The 21447-nt window shown below is 42.9% G+C and overlaps 1 protein-coding gene across 1 annotated transcript; it reads right to left on the bottom strand.

The window, feature by feature from the left end:
* Positions 1 to 2306: 2306 nt before the first annotated feature.
* On the bottom strand, positions 2307 to 19755 carry SPP2 (secreted phosphoprotein 2). Its single transcript, XM_006082680.3, has 8 exons — positions 19602 to 19755; positions 19382 to 19506; positions 17080 to 17202; positions 15891 to 15998; positions 10709 to 10763; positions 9917 to 9967; positions 7600 to 7695; positions 2307 to 2417 (listed from the first exon to the last, which is right to left on the bottom strand). Exons 1-7 carry the CDS (start codon positions 19690 to 19692, stop codon positions 7610 to 7612), a joined length of 639 nt encoding a protein of 212 aa, XP_006082742.1. The 5' UTR covers positions 19693 to 19755; the 3' UTR covers positions 2307 to 2417; positions 7600 to 7609.
* Positions 19756 to 21447: the final 1692 nt, after the last annotated feature.

Here is a 21447-nt window from a genome sequence, read left to right as displayed (position 1 = left end):
CCAGATACGCGGCCCAGCATTGGGAGTTGGTGGGCAGGGGAGATGCTATGGAGATGCAAGATATCTTGGGTTTCACAACATTGATACCCAGATCAGACAAAGACAGCACACAAATCAACAGTAGATCATGCTCACTCAGGAAGGTTGGTATCAACAGCCTACACGAAGCAGTGATAACTAGTGGCAGCCCATTTAAAGAATAGCAAACCATGACCCAGAAAGGGGGATGTTCCAGAAATGCAAAGGTGGTTCAATATAGGCAACAGATTAACATATGTCACCATATTTTTTATCAAAGAAGACAAATGTAAAAAATTAAAAACAGACAAATTTCAAAAGATATTTTGATAAAGTTCAATATACACTTAACAATGAAATGACAAATAAAACCTTAATATGATTAAAAATTTAGACACCAAACCAGAAGCCAATCGTGCTTACTGGTGAGATGTTAAAATGCTTCTTAGAATCCTGTCTAAGTGAGAAGCAAAACCAGGATGTCCTCTAACCCTGTGGGAATATATTAAAAGAAAATAAAAAAAGAGACACTGACATTCAAAAAATGAAGAGGAGACAATATTAATATCACTTGCAGAAGTTGCAGTGTATACATGGAATACTGCAGTGGTTCTCAACCTTCTGGCCCTTTAAATACAGCTCCTCATGTTGTGACCCCAACCATAAAATTATTTTCGTTGCTACTTCCTAACTGTAATGTTGCTACTGTTATGAATCGTAATGTAAATATCTGATATGCAGGATGGTCTTAGGCGACCCCTGTGAAAGGGTCGTTCAACCGCCAAAGGGGTCGCAACCCACAGGTTGAGAACCACTGCTCTAGAGTATCAACTGAGGACCTATTAAAAATAATATGAGATTTTAGGCCAAAAACCTAATATAGATTAGTCAGTTTTATATCATAAGATATAATGACCAAAAAAAAATCTCATTTATAATAACAACAAAAAGAATAATACCAATGAATAAATTATAAAAGAAATGTGCCAAATGAACACACACACACACACACACACACACACACACACACACTCTTAAACTCTACTAAGGGACAAAAAGAAGATTTCAGTAAATGGAAATGTATACCTTATTCTTATAAAGCAAAACTCAAATCTGTTCTCTAATTTAATCTACAAATTTGATGTCATTAAAATTTAATGATTAAATTGATTTAAAATATCAACAGGATTTTTGTTCATCACTTGACAGGCTGATCTTAAAGTTGGAATTTTACAAAGCGTATGGAAATATCCAGGAAAGTTCTGAAAAAACATAGAAGATGGGTGGGGGGTGTCCAACACTTAGAAGCTGCAGTAAGTAGAGCAGTTTGCTACAGTGCGGGAATAGACAGCCCCATCTAAATCAAGGTGCAAATGCCTGATAATGACTTAGTGTATCATCGGTCCTGAAAATAGTCCTCAGGACCTCCTGACATCTTCACGGAAAGCCGTGGAAACAGGTGTGGGTTTCAGTCTCGCTGGCGAGGGACTGCATTCCACTTGGGGATTCTTGAATCTTCCAGACCTCTCACTACTGTCATTCCCACAGCAGACTGGCCGCAGAAATGCCTGGCTCCAAACTGGGGCACCTAACTGGGACAGATTTCTAAGTAAGTGTCTCAGGGACACAGTCCTCAGTTCTTTTCTGGCAACACCTGCTTTGACAGAAAGCCGGCTTTGCTATTGACTCTGTGGCCTAAGAAATCTGAAGGAAAAGAAGCAATGGCGGCATTTTGGTGGGGGAGGAGATTGCCTCTTGTCCCTTAATCACCAGATGATTTCTTTTTTCTTTTTTTAAATTAAAATTAGTCACAAAAGGAAAGACACTCCTTGACATTGAGCTGCCTGGGACTGCCTGTCTTAGTAGGAATAAGGAATTATGACCATTGTATGATTTAAGACAGGTGTTTGACATAACTATGCTAAACACGCTGCTTTATACGTCTCAGCTCCTAAAATCCTTGGCTAAACGAATCTCATGGCATTAGCTCCTTATCTAAAAATGTAATTGTTACTCCTATTTTTTTAATTTTTTTTTTAGAAAATCAGGCAATGAGCCCTAGCTGGTTTGGCTCAGTGGATAGAGCGTTGGCCTGAGGACTGAAGGGTCTCGGGTTCGATTCCGGTCAAGGGCATGTAACTAGGTTGTGGGCACATCCCCAGTAGGGGGTGTGCAGGAGGCAGCTGATCGATGTTTCTCTCTCATTGATGTTTCTAACTCTCTATCCTCTCCCTTCCTCTCTGTAAAAAATCAATAAAATATATTTTTTTAAAAAGAAAATCAGGCAATGAAAGAGAAAACGTAAGACATTTATTAAGGACTGCAACCAACCAAAAGGAAAGTTACACAATTCATGAAGCATCTTTCTTCACTGGAACTTTTCCTTCCAATGCATTTTTCTGTTAAAAGAGAGAAGGGCGAGAGGATTAGACCCTGTGCTGTGCATGTCACATTCTTACGATGGAGGCACGGCGCCTGGGCGCCTGGGAGTCCTGGGTGCCATTCAGCATGGAACCTAAGATGGCAATGCAGCCAGCTCCTCACAGGAAAGGGTGAGGGACACCTGCAGGGAGAAGAGGAGGAACTGGAGTCCAGGTAAGGGAGACACAGCCCCAGATAGGACACTCATGTCTCAAAAATGGTAGGTCCAGAGGAGCCCTGAGGAAAGGCTGCAGCCACATGCTGGGACTCAGGCTGGCCTAAGGAACAGCTGGTGGTGGGAGGCTGGAAGGGAAGGAACCAGTCAAGCCAGTAAAGGAGCAGGCTGGCCTCAGCTGTGGTCAACTGAGGCTGTGTGGATCGAGTCATTCATTCATTCATTCATCCATTCAATAAACATGTATGTATTGAGTATCTCCTGGGGGGATTACAAAGATCAGTAAGGTGTAGTAGCCCTGATCTCCAATAAGAAGGAAAGGGAAGGAAAGAAGGAAGGAAGGAGGAAGGAAGGAAGGAAGGAAGGAAGGAAGGAAGGAAGGAAGGAAGGAAGGGAAGGAAGCATCACAAACCTAGTGGAGAAGACAGAAGCAGAATACAGCACAGTTAATGAATGTGACTGGAAGCTGGCAAGAACCGAATCCTATACTTCCCACAGGACCCATTGATTTGGTGTTTGCACTGACTTTACAGAGCAGAACTACTGCGAATAGCAAGGAGAATGGACTGTACCTGGGGAGTCATCGGCAGGTGCGCAGCGAGGGGATCTCAGATTGTGAGTAAATAGAGTCACCTGCAGCCAGGTTTGCACCTCCCTCCGTAGCACGGGCTGGGTCTTTCCTATCTTATGAGGGGATAGGGGTGTTTGGCTTCCCCAGTAGGTGGGTGGTCATGGGAGCTCAAGACAAGAAGTCACTAATGGGTTGATACTTGGTATGGAAACCACTCAGCAAGCTAACCAAGAGGCACATGTTTTAGGGCCACCCCCACGTAGCTAATGGCAGGTAGGTATGTTGTCAACACTTCCAATCGATCAAAGTCCTTGCCTTCTAGTTGGCTACTAGTAGTCTAGCTTCACCCAGCACACGACAAATGTATTTTAGACAAATAATCCTGAGGTTTTGTCCTCTTGTGCTGTTTTCTAAACATGGAGATATTGTCATGAGGTAGAGCATCACAGGGAGCAATAGAGGGGCTTTGGAGACAGACAGACATCAAGAGCTACTCCCCAATGCTAGCACCGCCTTTGAGAGCAGGGGCCTTTGAGATTCAGCTTCCTCATCCATGGAAGGGAGACAATGATGACAGCAGTTGCTGGGACTGCTGCAAGATTCATATAAGGCCACGTACATGCAGGGTCCAAACACGGACCCCAGCATGCTTGGCAGTTCTGATATGCTCTGGTGCAGGGGATGGGCATGAATCGGGCATTTGATGAACATGTGTCGAACAAATTGATAAAACCATGAGACTGATTCTTTCCACCCTATAGCAACTGTCAAAAGGCCTCACTAAGAATCGCCTCTCTTGCTGTTCTGAGGCATGGAGTTTAAGAATTCCACACCAATGGACAATCGATGTGTCACTCACACTGCTGTGGTTTGGGGGCAGTCGGTGTGGTTTGTGGTCTTCCAGCCCCAACGTAATGAAAATGTCTGAGTGAATCCAGCAATAACAATCCAGAAAGTGTGAGACCCTCACACAGAGCCCGGCCAACGTGAGGGGGCTGATTTGCCATAGTTCCTATTTTAGAACAGCAAATACAAAAACATTTCAGAGCTCTTGGTTTAAATAATACCTTCCACTAGCCACTCTGATAGATGACATGGTTTTCTAGCAACCTGAGAGAATCTTAGAACAGTGTTTGTTATGGTTCAAAAACACTTCCTCGGCTCCTATTTTGTTCCAGAGACTGAGCCAGGCTCTGAGGCTTCTGTGCTGTGTGAGCCCACATCTCCGCCTTCAGAAAGCTCCCCACGGGAACCCTAGTTTGTTTGTCTCAGTGGATAGAGCATTGGCCTGCGGAATGAAGAGTCCTGGGTTCGATTCCAGTCAAGGGCACGTGCCCAGGTTACAGGCAAGATCCCCAGTAGGGGGCATGCAGGGGGCAGCCAATCAATGATTCTCTCTCATCATTGATGTTTCTCTCTCTTCCTCTCTGAAATCAATTTTAAAAAAGGGAAAACCAGAAAGCTCCCCACGGGAAATGTGACTTTCACAATTTAGAAAAGCCAACCTGATGTAATTGTGCAGTCCTTCCTTCCTTCCTTCCTTCCTTCCTTCCTTCCTTCCTTCCTCCCAACCTGATTGAACCCGTATTATATTCTAGACACCATTTTTTAGCATTATGAAACGAAGGATTTTGTCATTATTAATTTAAGATAGTACTATTAATTATATTTTCTTATTGTTAAACTAAGATAATAAGGACAACAAGCTAAGACATCCCTAAGGAGTTCATGGTCCAGTTAATTATAACAACTATAAATCTTTGAAGGACCTGAGCCATAGAGGTTAAGGGATTGGGTCACTGTTCCAGCTCCTAAATGGCAGATGGGGCTGGGAGCCAGGCCTGCTGATTCCAGACCCTGTGCGTCAGCCTCCTCACTAGACTCCCTGTGGGAGCCTTACCAGCAAACTTAGAGCCCGTGTGAACACTTGCCCTGCGGAAGGTCACAGGAGGGCAGGGACAGACCAGGACTTCAGTCAAAGTCAATGCCCAGGCCAGAGTGGCAGCCTTTGGCCTTTTGTCTGTGCTGTCTTTAAAGCAATGTTTTTTTGGCTCTGGTTGGGTAACTGAGTTCATTAGAGCATCATCCAAATATGACAAGGTTGTAGTTCAATCCCTGGTCAGGACACATACAAGAAACAACCAATGAATGCATAAACAAGTGGAACAACAAATAGTTCTCCCTCCCTCCCTCCCTCTTTTCCTTCCTCTCTCTCTGAAAAAAAAAATCAAATAAAAAAAGATGTTTTGAAGTGATCAATTTTTTTCATAGAAATCAGGTCATGAATTTATATAGCAATACATATGTATGCATGGCCAATATAAGCATATCATTAATAATAAAATACAGCCAGTTCATTGAGAACTCTATCTTTTACCCCGAGGATGCTCTGCAATGCAAAAAGAAATGATTTAAGTTTGTAAAAAAGGAATATGATGAGTCTGTTTCTTTATAATGAGTAGTTTCTTGATCTCAGCTAAAGCTGGTTTTTATATTCAGGGGCACATAGATGAAAAAGAAAACCTACTATTTGCATCTTTCATCCAATATAACCTCACTGGTAAATTTTTCCTTGTATTTTAGTAAAAAGTCAGTTGACTTCTTTCAAATTCCAGTGGTGACAAATTAATTATACTATGTTTAGCTGGTGTGTTTTTTTTTTAAATAAAAGAATCTCAAGAGTCCAAAGGGAAGAATTCCATCATTCACTCAACAAACACTTCCTGAATGCTTGCTGTGTGCTCTGCTCTGTGCAGGCACTGGGAGACGATGGCAGGGAAGCCCAGTGAGCTCTGTGCCTGGGAGTCTGGTGGGACAGAGCGGGCAGAAAGGAGACAAGCAATTGCATGTCTGGGATGAGGACTTGAGGGAGGCCCTAAAGAGATGTAGCTCTGACTTGGGAGGGGCCACTGAGCTGAGACTTGAGTGGTGAGGAGGAATTAGCCAGGTGGATGCTCCAGGTGGCACTCACAGCAGGAGAAATTGCCAGTATTTGAGTACTGCCAGAGCTTAGGGGCTCGGGGGACTTGGGAGAGATGAGGCTAAAGAAGTGGGCGGGGCCAGGACACCAAGGCCTTTGTGGGCCATGGTAGGGAGTTCGGACTTTATCCTGAGGCATATGGTGCTATGTAAATCTAAAGCCCCAGAAGCCCAAGCTTTATTTTTAGTGTGTGTGTGTGTGTGTGTGTGTGTGTGTGTGTGTGTGTGTGTGTAAAAATGAATGCACTCTGAATCAGTACCTATGATTGCATACCAACATTCCTTTGTGTCTTTCATGATGTCCCTTTACCAATGCCTTCGGAAATCCATAGCTGTGTTTGCTCCAATCCCTAGTAACTGAGAGTTAATATACTCATGAGACTAGATACTCAGTGTGGGTTTGGAAAACCAGGGCTGTCTCCATCTCCCACAACACCTCCTCTTGGCTCAGGGTCTGACTTTTGCATACCTCTGCTTTACCCCATAAGTGAAGCAAACATTAGGGGGTTTAAGTAGAGCAGGACCAGAGATTCCTCTGTATTTCCAGATAAAGCCGAGGACCTGCAAGGTAGACATTATGGGACCAGGACCTGGGCCAATGCCAGAGAAAATGTGTGGACGAAAGCAATAATTTGCCAATGTTGGGAGAAGACAGAGGTTAAAGAAGAGTCCACGATGCTCTAAAATTGTGAACTTGTGAAAATTAGGTGGGCGGTGGTGTCTTCACTTGAGGAAGGGAGCTGGAGAGGAGGCTGGTTGAGTTTCATTTGCTCCCAGGGTTTCCATAGCAACTACATCTAGTGGGCAGTTGATATCAGGGCCTGGATCCCAGATGGAGCAGGGCAAGAGATGCGGAGTTGGAAATAACTACATAATAATGATAAAGTCAGGCAAGTGGAAGAGATGACAGAGTAATCTACATTAGAAGGAAAGAATTGGGTCACAGAAATAATACAAATGATCACGGGGTTTAAATTACCAATGGAGAAAAGGAAGGCAGATCAGATTTCACAGATTTGGAGGATTAGAATCCAGTGTGCAAAAAGCAGAAAAGTGAACGGGAGACAAGGAGGTCGACCAGGAGCCATAGACACTATGGCAAGAAGCTTAGCAAAGAAAGAGGGGGGATGGAAGGGACACTGCGTCAAAGGAAGGGAATGGTCTCTAGTTTGCTATTTGTTTGTTTGCTCTTAAAGTGGAACAACTTGATCACATCAGTGGCAGCAAATACAAAAGCCACAGGAAAGAGCCTGAGGGAGCAACAGTGAAAAGCTGAAGGAGGAGCAGTGTCTGGAAGGGGAAGAGACTGTGGAAAGGCGAGGATGGGAGGTAAACAGTGAAGTACAGCGTTGGAAGGTGTGGGAGTTGCAGTTTGAAGGCATTCACTCCAACAGTCTCTGTTTCTAAATACACGTTTTTACCTTTGTTCTCTTACCTCAAGACTGCTACTCAAAGCCAGTATTTACTCCCGCTCTGTGCCGCTGGTTCGGATACCTTCTATATCCAGAGGGAAAGACCCTTCTCATGGTCTCTAAAGAGAGAAAAGGAATGCATAGGCTCTGTCATTCACAGGCCACATGACAATAAGTTAATGAGAAGGATTGTGACAGCATAACCAGAACCCATCCTGCCACTAGAACGTGACAACTCCATCTTCCTTATCAAGCTCTCCTGCACCCTGTTCTGCATGGTGTTACCGCCGAACCCAGTGCTTATTTCTCGCCACTGCCTGTGATCTGTCTCCCTCACAGGTGTAAGCCCTCGAGGGCATGGACTGTCTATTTTTCTTTCAGTCTCTATGGCTCTGCCCAGTGCTTGTCACACGGATTTGTTGCATTGAACTAAATTGTCTTGTTCAAAGCCGTCTCCAAGAGAGCTGCACATCTGTGTCCGTGATGCTCCCAAAGCCCAAGATGTTTTAAGAATTCAGCTCTGGAATTACCTTCTGAGACACATAAAAAGGATCAGTCACATTAATTTATATCCATATATTTCCCATCCCAAATGGCATTTCCCCAGTGTGGTAGCCAACCTCTGAGATGGCCTCCTGGTTGTTCACACTCTTGGGCATGCCCCTTCCACACTGAACCAGGGGTGGTCTGTGTGATCAGTAAATATGCAGAAATGATGGTTTATCACTCCCGGAATTAGCTCATAAAAGACTTTGCCTCTGTCATGGGTGCTCTGTTGCTTGCTCACTTCTCTCTCTCTCCTCTCTCTCTCTCTCTCTCTCTCTCTCTCTCTCTCTCTCTCATCATTTTCTTGGGGGAAGCCAGATGTCAAAGTTTGAAGACATTCAGACAGCCCTGTGGAAAAAGACCCATATGATGAGAAACTGAAGCCCTTAGTCCAACAGCCCATGATGATCTGAGGCCTGCCAACAAGCATGTGAGCAACCTTGGAAGTGAATCCTTCTGCCCCAGGCAAGCCTTCAGATGACATCACAGCCCAAGTCAACATCTTGTCTGTAACTTTGTTAGAGACTCTGAGCCAGACATGCCCAACTAAGCTGCTTCTGGGTTCCTGACTCTCAAAAACTATGTTAATAAACAATTGTTGCTTTAAAGTTTAGGGTAAGACTGATTTCCAAAAGTCTTTGGGCTATTTCTAAAATTAAATCTAATGCCAAATATTTACCACCACTACAGAGATTCAAGAGAGTGAGCCAGAGATTCTGAAGGCAATTCCAAAAGTAGTGTTCAAAAAATGTTCTCAGCAGTTGTCACAGTAGTGGAATAACTGTATATTCTTTCAAAGTGACTATATGGAGAAGGTCTAAACCTTGGGCTTTTTATTTTTTTTAATCAAGCCTCAAATTATAAGCTTGCCTAATGAGGATCAGACATTGAACTCAATGAAATATTTATATCTGTTTTATTCATTGTGATGGAGAACTCTGGACATAGAGTAAATTTCACAATTACTTTTGAAAACAGCATGAAGGGAAAAAAACAGGCTTTAGAGTGGCAGATCTGTATCAAAGTCCTGTCTGCCACTCACTACCTTTTGGTCAGTCCTAGTCACATGGCTGGAGGATTACCCAATTCAGCCCCAGTCAGTCAGATGAGCATTAGTCCAGATCTTCCCAGCTACACATTATTGCATACTTGGGTCCCATAACTTAGGTCATGCATCCAGGAGGGTAGCCTTGGGCAAGTTACAGAAACTCAGTTTGCTCATCTGTAAAATGGGAAGGAACATGGTGCTGCCTCACAGGATGGGTGTGAGGGTTGAAAGAGAAAATCATGTCTAGCAATTAGTACAGAGTAAGTATTTGTGCATACAATTAACACCTTGAGTTATTACTCATTTCTTCTATATAAGCAGGCAATAACCTGGTTTAAAGAGTTATCACAAAGATTAAATAAGAAAACTGATCCATAATCAGAAGAAAATAAATACCATTAATGTCTGCTTAACACAAAATATAGTTGAGAGTGGAGGGCAAAGAGAAGATCAAAATAATTTGGGTTATTCAGAAAATGCCCAATGTGGGACAGGAAAAAGGTCAATACTGATCTCCTGAGCTAGATTTGATATTCCGATTCCTGATAACATTTAAGTGAGTTTCTAATGCCTCAAGTTTGCCTTTTGAATGATTTGCAAAGCATGTTTCTGCAGTGCTCTAATATCTTTTCATTTTCACTTAAAATAGTTTGTATTTCATGGGTTTATCTCCTATGAAATGGCTACCACAGAGTCTGCTTGATAAGACTGAGGTCTACTGATCTCGGGAAGACAGGACCACTTACCATGTGACCGTTCATAAAACTGTTCACGTCTGGGTTTGTCAGGAATGAGATCTGGAACACAATAATAGTATCAAGGCCTTGCCACTTCTGGAACATTGTGTGATTTTATTATTGATGCCCCCGATGTGCCTCTTGAACAAGGAGGAAGTGGGAGATCACCAAAGAGTTTGGCCACCATCAGCACCAATAGGAAAAAGCCTCAGGAACATAAAAATGGCTCCTAAGCCACAGAACGCTAACCCATCTTACTTCAAATGAGAGGCCACACAAGAAGGAAAGAAAGGAGAGCCCCCCTCCCCCAACCAAGAGTCAGAAATGATGGTCCATCCCAGTCACGTGGCTGGAGGATTACCCAATTCAGCCCCAGCCAGTTATATGAACTTTAGTCCAGATCCTCCCAGGTACACCTTATTGCGTATGTGGGCCCCATAGCTTAGGTCATGCATCCAGGAGGGTTGAGCAAGCTTGTTCAAGTTTACAGACCCTTTCAAGGGGAACACCAACATCTACCCTGACTACTGGACAGAAGTGTTGGGGCCGTCAGATGAAATCATGCATGGAAAACCTCTGTATAAACACAGAGGGACGCTTAAATGAACGGTTGTATTGCTATTGCCTAGTGTGAAGAAAGAAACAAAAATAAAAGAAAATGTTTATTTTCTGTAATGACTGTAGTTCTTCAAATGTTATGCATAGATATGTCTAGTTTTAAATGACTCACTAACAGAAAGCTTCAATATGAAGTTGTTTCAAGAAAAAAAACATTTAGAAAAAGAACAGATCTCAACTTACCAACTAGATAACTGTTTCTCCATCTAGAGGGTCCCAATATACCCCCAAAAACCATCTACATAAATGTAAACATCAGTATGTATCAGCACATGAAAGAGAGAAAAAGGAAAGACATTGTAAAAAATGCAACTCTTATCTGGAGAACTCTGATTAATTAAATAAGACAATATATTATTTCAAATAACTTTATAGGGTACCAAGCATGTATATCTAAGAAAGTATGTGGGGAAGTGCAATTTACATGAAACTAAAATTGACTAAAATGCTTCCCATCGAACTCAGAATTACTCCCAAATGTTATGGACCAGAAAGATAGAAGCTTGTTTCATGGACTTGCAAATAGACTGTGTTTAGGTCAATTTTTAGAGGTTTCTCTCTATGAAGATTCCATATGTGTGCAGTTAGGTGCACATAAGTAGCTTTCATGAAGCCACTGAAAGACTATACAAAAATACATGTGGAAAGCCCTACCATGTGGCTCAGTAGGTTGACCGTCATACTGTGTACCAGAGGTTTGCTGGTTCAATTCCTGGTCAGGGCACAAGCCCAGGTTGTGGGCTTCATCCCTGGTCAAGGTGCATGTGGGAGGCAACTGATTGATGTTTCTCTCCTCTCCCTTTCTAAAAAATTCAATAAAACATATTTTAAAAATAGATGTGTATAGGTGGTGATGGAAAGAGACATGCCTTGGGGTGGTAAACACACAATACAATATAAAGATGATGTATTATAGAATTATATACCTTACACCTATATAACTTTATTAACCAAGGTAATCCCAATACGTTCAGTTAAATAAAACCTGCACATGAAAGCTCATAGTATCATTATTTGTAATATCCAAAAAGTGAACTGTTATTCAACAATTTAAGGAATTAAGTATTTGCACATACTACAACAGGTATGAACCTCCAAAACACGAGTCTAAGTGAAAGAAGCCAGTCATAAAAGAACACATATTGTATGATTTCACGCATGTGAAATGTCCAGCATAGGCAAATCTATAGCCACAGGAGGGAGATGAGTGGCTGTTTCTAGGAAGGAATGAGGATCAGAATGACTTGCTAATGGCTAAGAGGTTTCTTTCTGAGACAGTGGATATGTTCTGGGTTTAGAGAGTGGTGATGATTGTACAATTTGTGAATATACTAAAACCACTGACATAGACACACTGAAAGGGGGAACTATTCAGTATGTAAATTATATCTCAATAAAGGTGGTATTTTTAAAAAATAGAGACACACGACTAAGCCAGGCCAATTGAAATTTAATGCCAAAAGGTATCTCCCACTGGAGTTTAAGAGAAATACTTTTTTCCCCTCTAAGTTTAAAGGATCTAAACGTGGAATAGCTGGTAGCCTTGCTTCCTACTACATGGAGAAAGGCCATGGCAATGAGAAAGGGAGGGGAGAGGAGAGGCGTGGGAGAGGAAGGGAAAGGGAGAAGGAGAAAATGAACGAGGCACACATTGCATTGAAGGTGCCTAAATTGAGTTGCTCCTGAGGCCAACTCCTCCCTTTCCTTTCTGGGGATGTGGTCATGAAATTGTCTTATTTCAGCTCAGGCTACCTCTAGTTGAGTTTCTATCTCTTGAAATGAAAGACAGTAAATAAATGAAGCGCCTGTCACCTCTCCTCTCCTGAGCTCAGAATTTCTGTTCAGTTATTCTTCCTCAGTTTCTCCCTTTGGGACTATTTTCTCCTTTGGCTGATACCTTAGCCAGACCTCTTCTCTTCCACTCCAAATGAGAAGGATTTGTCTAAAGTCAAGTTCAATCACTCACTTACAGGTGTAACATTGCACTCTTGACAACTGCACCATCACGTGATTGTCTGAGTTCTATGCACCATGTAGAGACCTACATGCTTCTCCGTTAAAATGAAAAAATAACACAGACTACCTACGATTCAAATATCTATTTGATTAAGGAGAGGAGACTTTTAGCAAATTTAGACATTTATTTCCTCAAATGTCTTTATAGCTTTTATGCTTTCAAAAATTATGTAGTGGAAAATCCAAATTTCTTATATTCAAGGCAGTTTCTTACCAGATATTTTCCATTTAATCTAAATCCTTATTTATAATAATTTGAATTTTTCAGTCTTATTCTCCATGGTTAAATCTTTCTTTACATTATATTCCTTTTCCTGGAAAGTCTTTTGTATTCTATATGTTTGTCAAGTAGTCTTTATTTTCATGACTCGAGTGTCTTTTATTTTTTCTATTTCCTATTTCCAACAATGGTTTATTTGTTCCATGTCTAAATTCATCTAGTCTATCATCTTTCATGTTTGTAGTATCACCATTTATTTCACTGAAAACGGTTAACAATTGTTTTCTAATTTTTTTCTGTGTCGTATAAGAAATCTATTTCAGAGTTTCCAGGAATTACTTTAAACTCCATCTGCTTTCTTCTCTTTCTTTTGAATTGTAGCATTTTTTTAATTTAAGGAATTCTCTCTTTTTTAAAGAAATTTTTTTAATTGGCTCAGAATTCTTAAAATCTCAATCTCCTAATCTTCCAGGAAAAGCAACCTGAGAGTTTATGTAAAAATCATGTTTGTTTCAGGAGCTAACTTAACTTAATGTCAGCATCTTCTTACAAAATGTGGGATTGGGAGAACAGTGAGTGTCTTCACTCTGCAATTAGAAAGATTTGTGGGGCCAAGTCCATATGGCTCAGTGGTTGAGCATCGACCTATGAACCAGAAGGTCATGGTTCAATTTCCGGTCAGGGCATATGCCTGGGTTGTGGGCTTGATCCCCGGTAGGGGGAGTGCAGGAGGCCACCAATCAATGATTCTCATCATTGATGTTTCTATCTCTTTCTCCCTTTCCCTAACTCTCTCTGAAATCAATTAAAAAAATTTTTTTTTTAAAAAAAGAAGATTTGTGGGTTGCCCAAACAATCAGAATCAACTTCCCAAGTCAGACACGGAAGAGGAAGGGGTTAATTTAGAGGACCATTTATTAAATTAATTTCAATTGTGTCAAAGATCATAGAATGAACTAGAATCCATTTCTCTCAACATTCACTACTAACTCCCAACCCCAGTCAGCATTCTCGTTCACCTGTCCTGCCTAGCCCCCATCTACTCTTAGCTAGTTCCAATCTACTCTTCATCTATTCTGTCACTGCCCTACTTACAACCCCTCAATAGCCTCATTGCCATTCTGATCAGCCAGGGATGCTCAACATGATGGATGAGGCTTATCTTGAACTGGCTGTGGTCTTGTCCAGTCCTACTCCCACACCTCTCTCTCTGCATTTTGCTCATTCCAGTCATGAATTTCTTTCCATTTTAATCCACCAGCTTCTCTCCTATTTCAGGGAACTCCATCATGATCTCCTTTCACTTGGAATTTCTTTTCTCCCTTCCCTCCACCTCCTGTCCCTTCTGTCCTGATGTCAACCCTCCAGTTCTTAAGTTGAATATCAGATCCCAGGGAAGCTCTTTCTGCCTGGGACACACTAATCTGTCCTCTCTTACGTGCTCCCAAATACTTGCCTGGTCACCTCTGCTTAACAGACATCACCTGGACTCATCTATACACTCCACAAGGGCCAGAACTATGCTTGTCTTGCTCCTCACTATCTCCCTAGCTTTCTCCATAGAAACCACAAAATCAATTCCAACAAAATGCTGGTGAAATGATATTCGTGGCCCCTGTCACTTCTGGGCTAGCTGACCAGTGAGTGTGTAAATGTGTGAACTGTGAAACATATCTGACTTTCTAGATACTTTAATGAAGTCTAGAAAAGGAGACCCTTGGTATTGTCATAGCACCAAGGGAATAGGACCCTGGAGCAATTGCCCCAGAAATCACCTGGGTATTGATCCTTAAAAGTAGCCAGTGTGAACAAGATCAAGCCACAAGGTTATGCTCAACTAAACACTGTGTGGAAAAGGTCCTAATAACCTGGGCAAAGTTCTGCCTGCGCCAGTAACACCACCCCCTGTACCAGGAGTTCTCATCACCGCTTTCATTATTTCCTAATCCTAAAATGGACTTCCATAATACTAGACTTATCCAGTGATCACTTTCTAAGTGATATAAATGTTTAGTTACTATGTTGTACACCTGGAACTAATACAGTATATGTCAACTGCAATTGAAAAACAAATTTTAAAAACTAAATATAAATATATAAATAAAATGGACTTCCAAACAAAATATTTAAAGCATGGGTATGTTAATAATATGGGAATATTACTTTTTATGTATAATTTTTGAAGTTGAAATTGTATAGTCTTTTAATGTAATTTTCACTACAAACTTAAATCTTGAAAAATTGAATAAAATATGAATAGATAAATAAAAATACCAGCTGTACACTGGTAGAAATGTTTTTTAAATACCTGTCAAGAATATTATCCCATTATGAATAAACAAATAATATAACAGCTATGTTTTTATCCCTAGTTACAGTCATATCATATTCCTGACCATTTCTTCCTCAGTTTTAAAAATTCATTCAACAAGTACTTCAACAACATGCAAATCAACAACATGCAAATCAATTTCAATGTGATTGAAGGAAAGAGTGTGTCCTGCCATTCACTACACACCAGTCATGTGCCAGATGCGAGACCTGATCTTCCTTGCCCATCCTTCCCTGGTTCGGTCAACAACCTATCAGGTGGTCTTTATTCCTGGCATTTATTCCTTTACTAAGATGAAGAAGCTACAGATCATGAAGGTTAGGTATTGTGACCTAGATTGCAGAGCTGGCAAATAATTTTGACCTCTGGTCCAGCAAAAATGTCCCTCTTTGTTCCACTAAACCACGGGACCAGTGAGTGGATACTTAAGTCTAAAACTTTGAAGATTTGCTAATTTCACAAATCTTGGGGAAACAAAGAGATAGACATAGATATAGATGGATAAGTAGATGATAGATAGATGATAGATAGATAGATAGATAGATAGATAGATAGATAGATAGATAGATAGATGATAGATAGACAGATAGATGCAGACAGACAGAGGATAGGCTGGAGGAAGTAAGAGGATTTGAAAATGAGGTTGTAGGTATAAAAGAAAGAATCCAGCTGAGCAAGCAGAGCTCTGCTTGCCCATACCTGGGTGATGCTCTGACTACACTATTACAGCAATCTGTCACAGACTCACACAGACCCTACGAGGAGCTGTCCTGATGGACACCAAGGCCTGGTCATACCTCTTCGCTGCTGTCGGACTCGGAGCTGGAGGACCAGCGGCAATGAACCCACACGTCCTGCACCTGCTCAGCAGACATCTGCACGGTGCTTCTGCAAGAGGCTGCTGGCTGGAAAACACAAAGCAATGAGCTGTACCTCCAGCAGCTCACAGAGGGGTAGACCTGTCCCAGAAATCAGGAGGACTGTAGGGCTGGACTAAATGATGCAGACAGAAAGGAAAAATTCACAGAGGCATTTCGTTTTTCCAAAATGAAAGTTTCTCAATACCTAAGGAGAAAAATGAAATATTTAAATATCTCTTAGGCATTTGATACATTATGAGTCCCAGGAAAGCAGACGTTCCCGCATGAGCACTGAGGGGCTGCCCTGAAGCCTTTCCCACTTGAACAAAAAGAAGTGGGAAGAACCCCGAGGTTCTCCTTTGGCTCCAGATTTCATTTGCTCTGACACTTGGGGTTTTGGGTCCTTTGTAAAATAGTCCTGGTGAAAAGTCTCAAAACAAAGGATTCCTTTTCAAAATTTACATCATTATAAAGCAACCCCGACATAAACTGATAGTGTAACAAAAGCCCGAGAACACATACATCGCATCGCAAACGTCTTGGAAAGCAAACATTGGTTTGATGGTGCAGCCCATGGGTGCGAACCAAGTGTGGACCGTGTTCTGGTCACTGGGGATACAAACCAAACATGCGTGGTCCTATGTTTATTCCTGACATTTATTCCCAATGGAGCCCAAGCTAGTGGGGGAGACAGATATTACACAACAGTCAACCGAAAAATAATGTGGCTCTCACACGTAATGTTTTAAAATTATTTTAAGTAGAATTTGAAATGTCTCTGGGATTTTTGTTTGGTGTTGGCCTTGTTGTATTCGCTTTGCTTGGAATCATCACTATCCCCATTTTAAAGATCAGGAAACTGAGGCAACAGGGGCTAAATAATTTGCCAGGATCATTCAGGACCATGTAACCCAGAGCTCAAGTCCTCAACCACTGGGCAACACTGCCCCCACCCGGGGAATACAGCATGGGCACACTTGGTGCCTCCCAGCGTGACCAGCCAACAGGCAACAGCCAAGCTCTTACTGTGACATCATGGAAGAAGATGAGGCACTTCCTCGTGTTGGTTTGTGGGGTTGGGGGGGGGGGCGGGCGGGAGGAGGGTGGCCCTTCCCACCACACTTACCACGTAGTAGCCACTTTGGAAGTCACAGGTGGCGGGGTCTGCCCCAGAATCCCTCCTGCATGTAGTCTCCCGCACGCTGAATTCTATATCCAAGCTCGAGCTGTTCTCACCCAGAATATTGACCTTCACAAAAACAAGGCATCAGTTTGCCACTGATGAGTTTCTGAAATTCACATGGTTAGCACGGTCTCTCCCTGCACAGGGAGAAAACGTTAAGGAATCTTCCACAAGTAAAAACAGCTACCAGTCATCTCAGCCACACCTGGTCTCATGCCCTCATGCTCAGGCCCAGAGGAAAGGTGCTTTACCAAAGGCACACGGTACTTCAGGGAGAAGACGGAACCAGCCTTCGGGGTCCTAACTCCAAGGGAAGCATTGTGTCTAATGACTTACGTGTATAATTGATCCTCCTTATTCACAGGTTCCATACTTGCAAATTTGCCCACTCACTAAAATTTAGTTGTAGCTCCAAATTTCGACACTCGGGGTCCTTTGGCAGTCATTCACGGACATGTGACGTTTTCGTAGAAGGGGCGTGGTGTCGCCTGACCAATGCATTTGAATAATCAGAAAAGGCCAGAGAAAGGCAAGAATAGGCAGCTTCCAGGTAGAACAGCAGCATAGAGGATGCGGTGGGACATCACCTAACTATGAACTCATTAAGGATCACACACACGCGTACATTAAGTGTGCTGATTTGCAGGTGCATGTGTGCTGGGCTCAGGTCTGTACCAAGATGGTCACATGACGGAATGTGCGCTGGGTGGTTCTGCCTCACACCAGCTCATCTCCCCAGGCCAGACTTCCAATGTGTCCGTAATTGGCTCTCTCAGGACCTATCATGCTCTTATTCATTTAATTAAGTCCTAGCTTTCTTCTGTCATGAGCACAGCTAAATTACAAGCAAATTTAAACTGTTCATCTGCAGGTTGGCAAGAGGACATGGATATCCCCACACCGAAGCCAACAGAGCCGGTGGGCAAGGAATGAGGTTCTTTATTCTGGCCCAGGTCTCTTCAGAGCGAATTCACCCTTTGGTGTGTCAGCCTATGGCATACGTCTCACACTGACCCCCCACCACGACATCCAGGCCATGAAAGCTGGTTCCGGGCTGCACACCTAACTAAAGCATAGCCCATCGTCTTCATGACCTATGGCCCAATTAGAAAAGACAACTGGGACAATTCGATTTATTTCCTGGGACGCTGGAAATGGGACACAGGGCCATTTTCTGAACAAGGGTCAAGATGACCATGGTGTATTTGGAGACTGGGGCTAAGAAACCATGAGCTACATGCTCTTCACGCTTCAAGAGTGAACAAGCTAAGCGTGAGCGAAGGCGTCACCCAGCCAGGATGGGAGATGCAAGCAGGCAGACAGAGAGAGCACCTCCATTCCCTCCCACGTGGCCTGTAATTCATAGAACCTGTCCCACCCCCCACCTTCAACGAAACAAACTTGAGGGTATTTCTGCCCTTCTCTGCACAGGAACCTTTTAGGCCAGCGGTTCTCAACCTTCCTAATGCCGCGACCCTTTAATACAATTCCTCATGTTGTGGTGACCCCCAACCATAAAATTATTTTCGTTGCTACTTCATAACTGTAATGTTGCTACTGTTATGAATCATAATGTAAATATCTGATATGCAGGATGTATTTAGGCAACCCCTGTGAAAGGGTCGTTCAACCGCCAAAGGGGTCGCGACCCACAGGTTGAGAACTGCTTTAGGCGATCAAATCCCCTGGGGACAGGGACGGGGAGGCGACTTGCTGCCCACACTCTCATTTCCTTTGAAGGATATATCTGCTTCTCTTTCTTTGCCTGTCACCGACTTAGGCATGGAAAGCCCAAGAAAATTCATCTTTCCCTACTTCCAAAGCTAACAGGAAACAGACTACTACTAAACTGACAAAGGAAGGGTGTTTCTTTATCTCAAAAGCCAGGATTTATTCCCAATAAATATTAGAAGCAGAACTGCTGAACTTGAAAAGGCCTCCTTTCTAATAAATGAGAAGTTCTTAATAAAGGATTTCCAGAGGAGCCATGGGGACACAGACTACAAAGGCAGGATGCTCGGTGGGGACCGTCTGGAGCCGGACAAGGGGGCCAGTGAGACTCGGGAGTCTGTGGCAGAATCGTAATTAAATCCTTTCTCTGCCAAAAAAATTGTCTGAAAGGGATGACTAGCTATTTTCATTTTAACCTGAAAAGATATAAAAAAGGTGTACCCAATGCACTGACCAAAGAACAAAGGCAGAAAGCAGTAGCAAGAGGCGTGGAGGAGAGGCACTGTGCACTTACTCTTTTTATGGAGCTTCTGAACGCCCGGAACAGATACGGGCTCAGGGACCGAGCGTTCACTTCTGCCACCGAGGCGCCCAGGGCCTGCCGCAGGGAGGCCAGGTCGTAGTCATACACCGGGAAACCTGGGCACGCAAGCACGCGGGACACCGTGAGACCAGATGCACGGGCCAGAATCCCCCCCGCCCCCCCTCAGACTGAGTGGAGCTAAGTTCCCTACCTGCACAGGGCCAGTTGCTCATTCCAAGAACAGTCATGACCAATAACGTCTTCAGCACCATCTTCTCTGTGCTGGGAAGAATAATTTTCATTCAGAGCCCCGGAGAGTGTCCCTATGCGTCAGAGGACAGCGCGTCCTCCCGAGAGCAGCCCTTTCTTTATTGGGTGTGACCCAGTTTGCTCCCTCTGACTGGGCAGTCTGGAGCTTAACCAGAAACAATTGATCCCGGGTGAATATTTACCGCTGCTTTTTCCTGTGGAAAGGTGCCAGTTCGAGGCCACTTTGAAGTTGCGACCTCAACCTGGGACTTTAGCCCACAGCAAAGACAGCAAGAGGCTCAGGGACTCGTGTGTGCTGTTTGTTTTCCTCTATTTTAATTTCATCCACATGCACAGCTTATTTCTCTTTGTTTTCATTCCATTTTTGGAGGGAGGGGGTATATTTTATTTTCTATCAAACTTCATTTCCGATTGTTGTCGGTTTAGTCCCCTCTCATGTTCCTAAAAATCCTGCAGTTGACTGTTTATAAAAGGTGTGTGGTTATTTCAAGGCATTTCTGGGGCTTATAGCTGCAAAGAAGATAATTTAATCTACAGGACTTAAGTATGCCAAGCAAGGACCAGCCTTCTCTGCCAATGGGCATTTTTGAGCTTCTCCTGGACAGGAGGGTGTTTGCATAGTGATGGTTCTTATGCACTGCAAAACGCCAAGGCCGCTCGTGGACCATGAAAAAGAAGAGACATTTTAGAGCAAATATAGTTTGTGTGACGTGCAGGTCCTCGTGTTCTCATTCTTAGAATTCATGCAGAGAAGCTGTATTGTGCTGGGGCTTAGGGAGACCTGGACTTTCTTGGCTCCACACTTGTCAGGAATGGACCCTTGGTCATGGGACCCAACACCTCTGAGCCTCAACTTCCTTATCTATAAAATGGATAGAAATGGTTAGATGTAAGGTATATGATTAGTCAGGGTAGGGTTTTCCAGAGAAACTGAGCCAATGGGATGTGTGTGTGTGTGTGTGTGTGTGTGTGTGTGTGTGAGTGATAACATATATATTTTGTTCATATATGCTTATGTTTATATATGAATGTTTGTTTATAGGTTATACACATACATTTTAAGGAATCGGCTCACACAATGGCAGAGGCTAGCAAGTCCAAAATCTGCAGAGTGGGCTAGCAGGCTGGAGACCCAGGGAAGAGTTGCAGCTCAAGGCCAAAGGCCATCTGCTGGCAGAATTCCTTCCTGCTCAGGGGAGGTCAGTCTTTGTATAGTAAGGCCTTCCACTTATACTGGATGAGGCCTACTCATATTGTAGAGACTAATCTACTTACTCAAAGTCTATTGATCTAAATGTTAATCTCATCTGAAAAATATCTTCAGAGAAACATGCAGAATAAAGTCTGACCAAATATCTGGGCACCATGGCCAAGTTGACACATAAAATCAAGCATCACATAAAGATTAAATCACAAACCCTTGAAAGAGTGCTTGGCAAATTAATTGCTCAATAAATGGTAACTGCTGGTAAGAATTCAATTCAATAAGTATTCTTAGTATCTGCTAGGTTTAAGGCAACAATAATTACTGTAGAGGATGTCTAAATGAACTAATCATCTAGCTCACCTGCTTAAACACGCAAATGTAAGTGCCAGCACTGGAAGCATAAATTGCTATAAGAAGCCTGGAGATGATGAGGACATTGGCCATTCATTCACTTCTCCTAACCTCAGTTCCCAGGTGGTCACGTGTCTCTTGAACTAGGCCTTGACGGATGCAGAGGCGTCCAATAGGAGAGGTGGAGACTCCGGCCAAGAAGAAAGAACAGAAAGGAAACCACTGGGGA

The sequence above is a fragment of the Myotis lucifugus genome, unplaced genomic scaffold, assembly GCF_000147115.1.
Source record: "Myotis lucifugus unplaced genomic scaffold, Myoluc2.0 scaffold_3, whole genome shotgun sequence".
Taxonomy (NCBI): Eukaryota; Metazoa; Chordata; class Mammalia; order Chiroptera; family Vespertilionidae; genus Myotis; species Myotis lucifugus.
This window is presented reverse-complemented; position numbering and strand designations above follow the sequence as displayed.

Coding starts and splice junctions, on each gene's coding strand:
- SPP2 (XM_006082680.3), bottom strand. CDS start 19,692: ATGAAAATTATTCTTCCCAGCACAGAGAAGATGGTGCTGAAGACGTTA. Junction 17,203..19,381: donor TCAGAAGCTCCATAAAAAGA/GTAAGTGCACAG, acceptor GTTTTTGTGAAG/GTCAATATTCTGGGTGAGAA. Junction 10,764..15,890: donor AGTCCGACAGCAGCGAAGAG/GTATGACCAGGC, acceptor ACATTTATGTAG/ATGGTTTTTGGGGGTATATT.